The sequence below is a fragment of the Empidonax traillii genome, unplaced genomic scaffold (assembly GCF_003031625.1).
Source record: "Empidonax traillii isolate 1590-97213 ecotype Southwest subspecies unplaced genomic scaffold, ASM303162v1 scaffold284:size1552100, whole genome shotgun sequence".
NCBI lineage: Eukaryota > Metazoa > Chordata > Aves > Passeriformes > Tyrannidae > Empidonax > Empidonax traillii.
Window position 1 is genome coordinate 244,638 of NW_020955477.1, and position 12,264 is coordinate 256,901.

Here is a 12,264-nt window from a genome sequence, read left to right on the forward strand (position 1 = left end):
TGCCAGTGCTGAGCAGGGAACCATAACAAAACAAAGACCTTTTAATTCCTGAGAATGAAAACAGTCAGATAAAAATTAAGATTCAGCTCTCCAGTTATACACAGCAGTGTTTTTCAGATGAACAACTGAAATACAGTTACTTAAGGAAATAAAACTAGTATATATTGTGTGTGTTCCCCTGTGCCCAAAATTACCACAGGGGTTAAACTGTTACTATTGAAGATGACTAAAAAATTAGGAGAGCAGAGAACCTGAGAAGGTTTCCCCCTTAATACGAAGGCCATCTTGGCCATGACACTACTTATTCAAGCTAGAACAAGGATGCAGTGAACCTTAAATGACCACCTTTGTGTTTATTGTGTGAGGATAACCACACACAAGCTACTAAGGGTTGCCTGTATCATAGTCTGAAAGCCTTTGGTGAGGGTAAAGGGGGACTTAAAACACTCCACAAACAAACCAATCCCACTATAAACACTATCTGAAACACCTACATGTACTAGGACAAGTCTGAAGACAGACACGATCCTAAACACTTTGAAAACAAAACAGCTTGAGCAGATAATAAATAAATAAAAATAATAAAAATATTAAAAGGGAATAATAATAAAATAATAAAAGGGAAAATTCAAAGCTGTTTCAGAAACACTATAGTCCTCCGCAAGCATGAACTTTATGTAAGATACAGTATACATCCCATTTATCCATTGATTATAAAGGAGTATTAGGAACTTGAAGGTATCTTCTGGAATGATAACCCAATCTCAACTATGCTTTCAGAAACATAACCTTCCTACTCCACTAGCAGTGCTAATTCAGTGTTCTCCAAGCTCAGCCTGGGAATTCAAGCTGTTACCTTCCAGACCACCACACCTCCTTCCCCCTTTTACACAAACAATGCTGTGACTGCAACTCTCCCACACAGATAACGCTGCATTTAGACCTGGTGCAGCTCAACGTGAGCCAAAGGTTTTCCCAGGAACATGTCCCTGGGATCCTCTCCTATACATTCTTCAGCCTCTCTGAAAGAAAAAGGGGTCTGAACTATCAACACCAAAAGTAAGGAAACGAAGCAGAAGGATGGGGGGAAAACGACAAAATTATCAAAAGCATTCAAACTGAAAGAAAATGACACTTCCTTCTTGAAATTCATATACCTAACTTGCAAATATTGCAACTCAGCTGCTCAAATTAGTCTAGCTTCCTTAGGTATCAAGCTATCAGGATACATAACAGCAGCTGTAATTCCTGAGAATCGGAGGTGTGCCTTAATTGTTTTCCATTTTGGGGGGCAATCTCGTTCTTCTGACAGCTAAACGCTGAAAACAATGTCTGAAGTTATTTTTATTGTAATTGCATCTCTCCTCCCTTGCAAGGTTCTGCAATTTTAGTAAAGTGCAATCATGAAATACCGAGAGTCTCAGACTTGAAAAGGCCAAGCTGTGTGGAGCTTTCCATTTGCCTACAAGAAAATATCGCCATTATTTCCTGGCCCCCTGAAAAGCTGTTTGCTTCATAACCAATGAAATTGTTGGGATGGGGATTTGCTCAGCCTGGAGAAGAGGAGGCTGAAGGGACCCTACTGCTGTCTGCAACTACCTGATGGGAGGGCAGAGAGGACACTGAGTCAGGCTCTTCTTAGGGGTGGACACTGATCAAAGCAAGAGGCCCACAGACAAGGTCCAAAAAGGAAAATTCTGACCTGATATAGGAAAAAAAAAAAAAAAATCACAACAAAGGTAACTGAGCACTGGAACAGAGGGCCCAGAGAAGCAGCGAGCTCTCCATCCTAAGAGATTTTGAAATGCCAACTGGCCCAGGCCTTAAGCCATCAAATTCAACTTTTAACACCAGCCCAACTTTGAGCAGGAGTTCAGATGAGCTCCAGGCAACGAAGATTTTTCTATAAACCTATGGTACTTTAGTAACAGACACAAGATCCTTTCTCAGTCTCAATGCCAAGTTCCCTCTGAAGTCCCAACACCTGGAAAGACAATCCAGAATGACAACCATTAGACTAATGACAAATACTCACCACCATATTGTAGGCATCAGGAACTTCAGTTTCAAACTGAAACTTTCCACCTTGGTAATAGCCCTCATCTAGAAGAGGAAAAACAAGGAAAAGAGTTAAATAAGGAAAAACTAGTAAGATTAAAATAATGGCACAGGGTTATCACCAAACACTTAACCTAGTTACCCACACCACTAGCAGCCACCTAATCCAAACAGCATCTGAGCAAGGTCTTCCTCCACTCCCAACATTTTTACAGCAGAAATCTGAAATCAGAGTCAACAGTCCCATAAAAATCCACCATCCTGAGCAGAGTAACAGGCGACAGCAAGTTAGAGGAACCTTGGATTGAGCTTCTCACGTCTGTATGAAGAAAATCCTGCCACATGGCACACAGCACCACCTTACCAACCCTTGGAAAGAGCTGGAGAAATACTTCACTCGCTAGTGCATGCTAAATCCTGCTCCAGGACTTTGCACATCTTCCCAAGCTTATGCTAGCAATCTTGTATTGTGAGCTCTATGAATAATGTGTGCAAGGGCACGTTTCAGTGCACTACAACAAAAGAGCAAGCAGGTTCTTTTATTGTAATTATCTTAGGATGATACACCAGCTAGGAAAATATGTCTGCCTCTCTGTCAACCTCAGACTCAATACTGAATTATTAAAATGGCTACCTTTTATAATATGACATCTTAAAATATCTACTTACATTGAACCAGAAATAATATAATCGGATAACAGTCAGTCTGCAACTCTTGAGATGGCTGTGCTTTGAAGCTGAAATGCTTGCAAAGCGATCTGAAATGTCTGCCCGGCACTGCCACTGCTTTTCATTACAGAAGGGAAACAGGTACATAGTCCACCCCCAGCTCTGGGGGTTTGGGACATGTCAGGAATGCTCAGGCTCAAACCACCTTGAGCACTCTCGCTCTCTGCATCACACGGTCCAGCCACAGAGCAGGCCTGAAGGCCAGGAGGGCTGGTTAGCATTGTATGAATTATATTTTTTTTTAAACCAACACCGTAAGGAAATGTTCTGTGAAGCAATCCATAGCTTCCAGAGAATAAGGAAACTCTTTTTAATCTATCTAGCTTGTTCCAAACTACAAAAAATTAGCTTCTCTACCGTAGGTCAAAATCCTCTATTAGGATGATGTGTCCCGGACTTGCTGCCTCCCCTGTGCCTACACAGATCTTCTGTCTTCTCCTACCAAGCCATGCACCACAATCTATCCTCTGGTTTCAGCCTGTGTGCCATGATCACAGGAGAACAGTCAGTTCCCACTCTCCTGCTCTTTGCCATCTCTTACCAGCTGACCTACAGAAAAAGAGAGGAATCACCCCGTTCAATAAGGCAAACCCTCAGCCGGAGATGGGTGATATAAAAAGTAAAAGCTGATGCTGCCAGAGATCACACCCAGCTTACACACCGTGCCCTGTGTGCCCCTCCAAAAGACCGTGCCTGAAGCTGGGAAGTCCATCACGGCCCAGCTTCTCCCAGGAGCCTCTGGGACAGGTTTAGAGTATGGAAAAAGATGATGGTTGGCTTCCCTACCCCAGCCAGCACTACTGGCAGCTGCCTCCACGCTGAGCTGCACAGCAGAGCTGCAGCCCTCAGCCTCTGCAAATCTCCCTGGAATAACCTGTCCAGAACACGCGCTTTTCAAATCCATTCTCCATTTCCACTCCAATTCAATTCTGAAGTGTGGTGGATTTATTGATCAGCCTCCTCGGGCACATTATGCTTTACCAGAAAATAAATGGACATGCACTGATTTTTATAGGGAAAAAAGCAAGACAAAAGCATGTATCTTTTGTTTTCAAATATACTGAGATAAAAATCAGTAAAGAAAGCCATTACTGAAGAATGAGAACTGAAAGGTGAGTTACACTAATATCTCTTTGATGAAACTGCTTCCTATTAAATGTGATAAACACTGCTCCAGAAAGGAATCATTGGGAAAATGGTCTAATATCCCCTAGGAGCTCAAACACCACGATTTATCCTACAGAACACAGATAACTGCACTTTATCCACTGTCTAGCATATTATAATAGCACAGTAATAGCATTTTAACCAATTGTCAGGAATTCTTACTATTTCTAAGTACGAAAGTTATTTTCCTTGGCTTAATTTCACTAGTTCCTTGATCTTATGGGCCTGGAGCAAAGCAGATCTTCACACTGCACCCCTGCTAGAATGGAATAGGTGCCTGCTGAGGGATCTATCTACATGTGCCTTATGTCAAAGTAAACACTCGGGCTTAATGAATCCTCAGTGTTATAGCTGTCCAAAAGAAACATCCAAGAACAGCTCCAAGGGAGAGGAGCTGGCCAAAAGACTGTCAGATTCCTGCCAGTCAAGCAGCAAGAGCAAAGCCACGCTCCACGTGGGTCTGCACACTGGAAACACCAGGCCCACAGCCACTGCGGGGTGCAGGAACAGCAAGGTCCGTCCTCAGCTCCGAGCACAGACAGCAAGATCAGCCTGACACTGCTCAAGAGACAAGGGGAGGTGGGGAAAAAGGCTCAACAGTTGTTTTTCATTTTCTCTGCCCTTCTCCACCATGCAGATCTAGCTCAGGATAGCTCCAATCCCACCCAGCCACAGGAGAAACTCCCAGTGTCCACGTGCAGGATGTAATTAGTGTCAGCAGAATAGAAGCAGCAGGACCAGGAGGTGAAAGAACACCCCTTTTCCTTAAAAATGTGTTTTAGGTGAGCTCAAGCACTTTCAAAACAGTACATTTACACCTCCACAGGCTCTAAGAGATACCTCATGTATTAATTCAGCTTTTTTGTATCTGTTTTTCTGAGGTCTCTGAAAGGCTGAGAAATCTCTGGAAGACCTGGAGCACTTTCCATGTTGTGCCTCACACTGCAGGTCACTTCCACATCCTTTCGGATCAAGTCTCCCTCAAAGACAATTCAATACTCATCAGTGCCTTGCCTTAAAACTCATTTTATGTTTTGTATTTTCCTGGACATCAATCCATGCTAGCACTAACCAAAAAATGCACTGGGCACACTACTGGCCTCGTTGTAAAATAAGCAAGGACATATTCACCCGATTAGGAGAATAAGGCACCTCTCCTCCCTCCTTTCACAATTCTCCCTGTACATTAGTGAATTTTTTCACCAAAGCACCAATAAAGCTACTCATCACCAATCACTCAAATGTGTATTAAAAATTCATAACTTGGAGGGCCTCGGGACTCAGCCAGAAATCTTGCACTGCATTAACAAGATAAACCTTCGTGGTAAAGTCATCTTAGGGCATCTCAAGCAAGGAAATCAGTTCTCAGGCTGGGACAAAGACCCTCAACTCTTTCAGGCCTAGAAAAAAAAAAGTGGTGGAAAAAACTGAAGTTCTGGCAGAGTTACCGATGAGGAAAGTGCTATAAATAAAACCATCAAATATAACAGCTTTAGCACATAACTTAGGAAGTTAGCCTCAGAGTTTTTTTGTTAAAAGGGAATATATCTGAGCTCCACTCTTCCTCCTACTGCTTACATTTATGCCTTCAAGTTGTATTAGCTGAGCAAGCATCCCACCCGCTTCAGTTTCAAGTTTCATTACCAACAACCTGACTCTAATCTTAGTTTGCATTTGTAAGGTGTTTTGATGCCTGAAAGTGCTGTGGAAAATGCTAAACCAAATTATTTCACCACATTAAAAGAAAATGCATGATAATTAGGACAGGCCACAAAGAATGCACTTGGGATAGCTGCTCCTTGAACCAACAGCGTTGAAATGCTCAGCCATGCTCACAGCCATTTGTCATTCTATGGCATGCAAACCAGAAAATAGGCTCTTTATTAATTCCTCCAGAAAATAAATACACTAACCCCAGACTGCTCCAGCTGCCTGGGAACTGCAGGAAAACTGCATTAACTACACATACTCTTCTAGTGTCCTTCGTGTGTTAAGCCACCTAAACTCACCTCCTTTACTTCTTTCCAGGTCATTACACCATGTTTTAGTCTCAGCTTCCAATTTTGTGCTCCAAATATCAGTGCAGCAGGCAGGACTCTGCCTGTGTTACAAGCATATATCTCCCTTATTTTCCCTAGATTTTAATCCAGTGTGGTACTGGTGAAAAATAAGAACGGAGGCAAGTGTGGCACAAGGGCATTTTTCAACGACAGAACAGTTGTTTCAGATGACAAAAGGAAAAAGAAGCTTCAGACAGCAGAGAAAGCCAGCAGTGTCTGCCTTGGGAACACAGAGTTTTGGCCACTGCGGCAGTAAAATCTAAGTCTTGCCCATTTTCTAGCAGGCACTGCTGTATATCCCCTGATGGTGCACTGCAGAATTTAGGCTGTAATATTAGAACATAGGAGAACTTAAACTGAGAGCTTTAAGAAGCGAGCCCATGAAGCTCCTGGCTGTGCAGACTCCCACTCCTGTTTATGCACCACATCAGTCCCAACAGAGCAAACCGCAAGGCAGCGCTGGATATTCCCCGGCTGAGCCCAGCCCTTGCTCCACAGAACAAAAAAAAGCTGCAGGGAGATTTGCAAAGCCAAATGCACGAGCAGGATTTCTACAAGTAACTCGGCTCCAAATGCAAGAGACAGTTCTAGGCAGGAGGAGGAAAACTGGTTCTTCCTCCAGGCTGTCAAGTTTCATGCAGTAATGTTTAGACACTACAAGAACAGTTGGCTCAAGCCCACTTGAGCCGTAAAAATTCTGCGACAACCACTTAGCTGCCTCTTTGCTATCCCAAAGGAAACTAAGATTTAGCACACTGTAAAGAAAAACTTAGTCTTCAAGGAAACCAGAAAATTACAAAGATTTTCTTAGTCTGTGTTATGTTCTGCTTTAGAGATCTGTGCTGAGCTGCAGCTGATCACAAGATTCTATACCTGAACTATGCACAGCTGAAAATAGATGTTTACTTGGGTCAGACTGCAACTGCAGAGGCTTCAGCTGTGCAGCTATATTTAGAGTAACAAAATGTTAATTAAGATCATCTCATTTTCAAGATCATTTCAGCAACGAAGCCAGCACAAAAACCACGCTCTGCCTGCAGCACCTTGCTGCACAGCAGCAGACAGACAGAAAAAAGTACTGTGATTCAGACGTCTTGGAATTAGTATGAAAAAGCTATCACTGCTTCACATTCAAGACGTCCCTAACTCACACAATGATGCTCTTGTAAAGTCAACTCATTTCCAAAACATAATAAAGCAGCATCATATAAACTGAAGGACATTTGGTGCAAGCAGTCTAACACCCACTGAGTAAACAGGAGCACGTCTTCAGAGGTTAAAAGTTCTAGAATAGCACTTGCATTTATTTTTAATTACACTCACTTTTCCATCACAAAAAGGAGTCACATGAATGGACATGTTAACAAAGACCACCCAAGATTTCTAGTTCCAGGAAGGGCCAGTTGATTTTGGCTTAATAAGCAGCAACAGTGACATCTAGTGCCTCCCTGACTTCAAAATCCAGGACTGGCAGAGACACTCGTACCACACTGTTGAGTGCAAACCACTAATTCTCCAGGTAATATATCAGCATGATCAACGGCTCACCCAAGTGCTGTTGTCAATAAGCATTTTTTGCACAGAAAACGTGCATCTAGAGGATCAGCTGGCAGGGAGACACTGATCCCAGCACATCTAACTCCAACAGCTCAGTGTACTGCACACGGTAACGTCCTCAGTTAAGCAGCTGCACAGTCTCAAACGTAACCAAGAAGGGCATGTGAAATTTAAATGATCTTTCCAAATGCAAATTCATCCACAAAACACAACTTCTCATTCTAAAATGGACAGCTAGGTGAGCAAACTCTGCAATTTCAGGTGGCTATTAAGAAACTTAAGTGGAAATTACAAATTCTGAAAATGTTTCTGTTGACCAGCACACCAACAAGAGCTTCACAGTATACCTGTATAAGTAGTGAAAGATCTTTCACATACTTGAATATTCAAAGACTAAGACTCCTATTCATTAAGCATCTTCACTCGTGCACAGATCTGAACATTTTCCACCTGTCTCTTCACCTCTGCAGAATCAAGCAAGTAGCAGAACACACTATACATGCACATAACAGGGCTGTAATATAATAACTTGTCTACTCATAGACCAAGATTTTTCTCAGCAAATAAAGCAAGATGGTTTGAAACTGGTTGAGAGAAAAAAAAATAAAAGCTTTCAATCAAAGTAAGCAAACAAGATTTGAATATTTCCTAAACATGCTCAATTTTAATGTTTTTTTTATTGGAGTCTGATTGTCAAAATCCAGCCCAGTTTCTCCATCCCATTAACAAAATAATCACTGTATTACAGCCAATCTTTCTTTGAATAGAAACTTTACTGGAGTCCTAAGCAAACTCCTGGAATTTGTTTCCTAAGCACCAACACACAGAAAGAAAAATAATAGCTTTAAAAAAATTACCTGGGGTTACAGTTAGCTGAAAGTAATGAAGCTTGTTTGGGTCAGGAAAATTCACTTTACATGTACCTGTGAAGCAAAAGAATAATTTACATCAGACAATTAGTTCTCCACTCTTGGGACAGCAAGTATATCATCCTTTACACTCTTCAAATTGACTCCCTCCTTAATCCCCACCTTTCAGTCAAGTGATTTCCTGCTACACTTTGAGCATCTCCACCCTATACAGCTATGGGTCACCTGGAACTTCCACTCCTTTCAGCTGAGAGGAAGAAGGTTCCCTTTCAGCAAACCACGCTGTCTCAAAGGCCTTAAAAATCCAAAGGATTCACTCTCCTGCATAGTAGCTACACATGAAGGTGACAGCACACAGATCAGCATCTCTGCCTTACAAGCTTAATAATAATAATAATAATCTGTGTATTAACATTTGATTACACACTGTGACCCGCAAAAAGTCACCCCAGGGAGACGTGGTGACAGGGGATTATTAACACAATTATTAACAAGCTTTCCTGAAAGCCTCATCCAAAAGCCAGTTCAGCTGCCACATTGCACAGGTTTCTGCTGCATAACCAACCAGCAAAGGTTATGGAGCAGCATGAACAAAACACGACAGGCCTATCCTCAGAAGAGATGAATTTAAGGAGAATAGTGAGAATGAAGAACAACTGTGGGGAAAAATACTTTCAGTTCACAGCACAGCAGCCCTTTGCACTTGGTGACACAAACCAAGCTGCTTTCCCATGCACAAAACCAGCCTTTCATGACTGTGGCAGAGACAAGCTGTCAAGCTGACAGGAGAGGATGTATATATCCATGGATATGTTCTTATCCATACTATGTAGTCCTTAGCTTCTTAACCCATCAAGCTGGTTGTTCTTTTTCTGTATCCAAGGATCTAAACATTATCAGAGACATAAACCCTATTTCCTCCACAAGCCACTTACCAGTGTTCTTAAAGCCTATTTTAAAGCACCCATTAACATTTTCAGTTGTTTATTGCTTATATCACAAGTAAGACTCCAGCGCCTTTTTTGTTTTAAGGAATACGGGTCCCTTTTGAAAAACTGATTTTCTTTAGTATTTTCGCTATTAACATCAGGTTACATCTTGCACGGGGTGCAGAGAAACAGCAGGTTAACTTGTTTCCTGAGAACTGAGCTGTTTTTCTTTGCCTCTGAATCAGAATCTCCTGTTTTCAAAAGGAGAGAATGAAGGAATGACAGGTGTGAGGCAACAAATGCACCCTTCAGTCCCACAAACCTTCTGGGTGTTTTATGAAAGTTAAGCTTCCACTTCCTGACAATCCAATTCTGTAGGCAAATTACCAATTCTCCTTCCAAAGGACAATAATGAGGGTCCACCTTTATACAACCCCTTAAGAGGGAGCAAAGAAAAACTGTTCAAGCTCAAGTGGTGGAGTTTTGCACAAGTTTCCCTAAAGTTAACAAATATCATTAGCATTCATACTTCAGTAAAAACATTCAGTTCAATGGTCCTTTTCCCCTTAAAATGCATACCATTAAATGCTATACTTACAAGGTAAATTAGCTTCAAGCTCTGCAACCTCTGTTGAAAGAAGAAAAAAAAAAACAACAAAACATTATTTATGCAAGCATAAAGCCATTCTTGAAGTCCAAACTGGCAGATCTAATTTAAACCGTCCTGTAAATCCAATTTTACTTAAAAATATAATTAAGCTGCAGTGGAAGTTTACCTTGAAATTTCTCTTTAAGACACTCAATTTGTTACTAGAAACCTGCCCCCAGACACTGCAAATGTATCCCACTGTGATGGGGACTTCAGCTCTGCCAGGGCTGCTCACACACTGAGCACTGGCATTTCCAAAGCACAGTCTGCTACACATATGCACCCCTACTCAATTAAAATTTCTTTTTTTTATTTATTTCCCAAGCATAAAGCCTAAAAGTAATCATTAAAAGAAGGGAAGCAACCTGATTCAGCTGTGTAACCCCTCAGACCTCTCTCCCTGACAAGTTACCTTCTCTGGAAGAGTCTCTGCTTTCCCCCTCTTGTGTGTATTTTACTGAAGTCTTACTCTCAACTACCTGTATTTCACAGAAGCATGAATAAGATGCAGGAAGATACCTCCCCCTTCACTTCTAAAGTTCTAGAAAATCTCATCAAATCTATTTTTTGCACTTCCTGTGGTCTTATTCCACTTCTGATTTTGCTTTCAGGCCTGCACAGAGACAGACCATTTATTTGGGCTAACAACATGTAAGGGATTTCAATATCAACCCTCAAAAACATACATGTAAAGAAAACTGTAATTCCCATTTCTTGGCACGGAATCCAAACTGCTCATCGCAATAACTCTCCAGAACTTTTCCTGCTTCCATGCTTACTCATTTACTCAACCTGGCTGGTCTCTGCAGTGGGCACGACACTTATTTGACTTCCACCCCCTTTTGCCCTGGTGTCCCTCCAGCTGCAGCCTACAACACCAAGGGGAAAAAAAGCCACCAAAAGAGAAGCACTGTGTTTCACACTTACCTAAAATGTTCACAACTGCACTCTTTAAAATCCCACACTGGAGCAGCCAGAGCTGATTTAACAAAGCTGTGCAGTGAAAGACACACAATGCTGGGGCCATACTTTTGCTAAAAGTTTTGAAAGAGTACTGTATTCATAACATGAAAAAAATAATAATCTAATTTCAGCTATAATCAAGAGCTTTATCTTTACTTTCCCTTCCTGATTAATAAAAAAAGACACGACAACCAACCACTGAAGGCTGCAGTCATACAAACCTCTCTTTCTCTTTCAATTCATCAGCCTGTCACAGTGAGAGGCACTATCAATTTTCACTACAGGCTGAAGGTTAGGACCTGGCTCTTATCTGAAGGTGCTGACTGCTTTCCTTATTGCTTTCTCTGCTTGCGTGTTGCTCAGCTTAATGAATCCTGCCTGTCCTTTGCTTCGATCCCGAGAGAAGGGAGATACCCAAGGACAGGGCACGTGGAGTCCCAGCATAGGCTGAGCTGCAGCAGCTCTGCTGAGCCAGAACCTCACTTCTGCCTCCGGCAAGGTTCAGAGAGTTCACTGTCACCACAGCTCCTCTGAAGTGTGAAAGTTTCCTATAATGTGTTCACTCTTCAGTGCTTCCCTCGGTCCTGGTCCAAGAATGAGTGGGGTTTTCTTCTGCCAACATGAAAACAAAACGCTCACACCCAGGAGAAGGGAACAGCTCCCTCTCTCTTTGAAGGTGTGGAAACAGGTGGGAATGCTCTGCTGATTAATCCACACAAAAGCAAGTCCTCCAAAATTAAGGTTTCGAACTAACTCTGCAACAAATCACAAACTAAGAATGAAACAACTTTATATAAAGACAGAAAAGCAGGTAAAGACCTGCCTCAATAACCTCAATGTTTAAAGTAAGGCAACAGATGTTACTGTTAACTGTACCATATAAACATACATAAACATTGGTGATTAACCAATTAAAATGCACATTTAATGGCCCAAAGCTACAGCGTTTGTGAGTTTTCCAAATTCTACGATTCTTTGGACAGTCACGACACTGAAACCATTTTTGTATGTTGCTGCTCAAAAAGCAACTATTTTGACCACATCATTCAAGCCCTATTAGGATTCTAATGTTTTAAGTTATGCATTTTCTACATAAAGCAACAACCCTGGCAAGAACATTCTCTGCAAGAAATCCCCCTTGTGCAGGCTGCCAACTTATTTAACAGATCTGTAACTAAGCAAAGCATGGAAGTGACAATTAGAGCTCCAGTGCACTGAACTTCCAAGGGCTCAAAAAGCCTCACTAAATTAAGGAACAAACTGAAGATCTCAATTTTTCTGAC

The 12,264-nt window shown here is 41.8% G+C and overlaps 1 protein-coding gene across 2 annotated transcripts in view; it reads right to left on the reverse strand.

Annotated features, from left to right (window-relative positions):
- UBE2F (ubiquitin conjugating enzyme E2 F (putative)) overlaps positions 1–12,264 on the reverse strand; it is a 59,942-nt gene that overhangs the window by 39,936 nt on the left and 7,742 nt on the right. The window contains exons 3-5 of one of the 2 annotated variants that reach the window (XM_027890309.1): positions 9,968–9,997; positions 8,429–8,494; positions 2,036–2,103 (exon numbers count right to left, since the gene is read on the reverse strand). In XM_027890309.1, coding sequence (XP_027746110.1) covers positions 2,036–2,103; positions 8,429–8,494; positions 9,968–9,997 — 164 coding nt within the window. The remainder of the gene's footprint in view (positions 1–2,035; positions 2,104–8,428; positions 8,495–9,967; positions 9,998–12,264) is intronic. The other variant, XM_027890310.1, reaches the window with a different exon arrangement.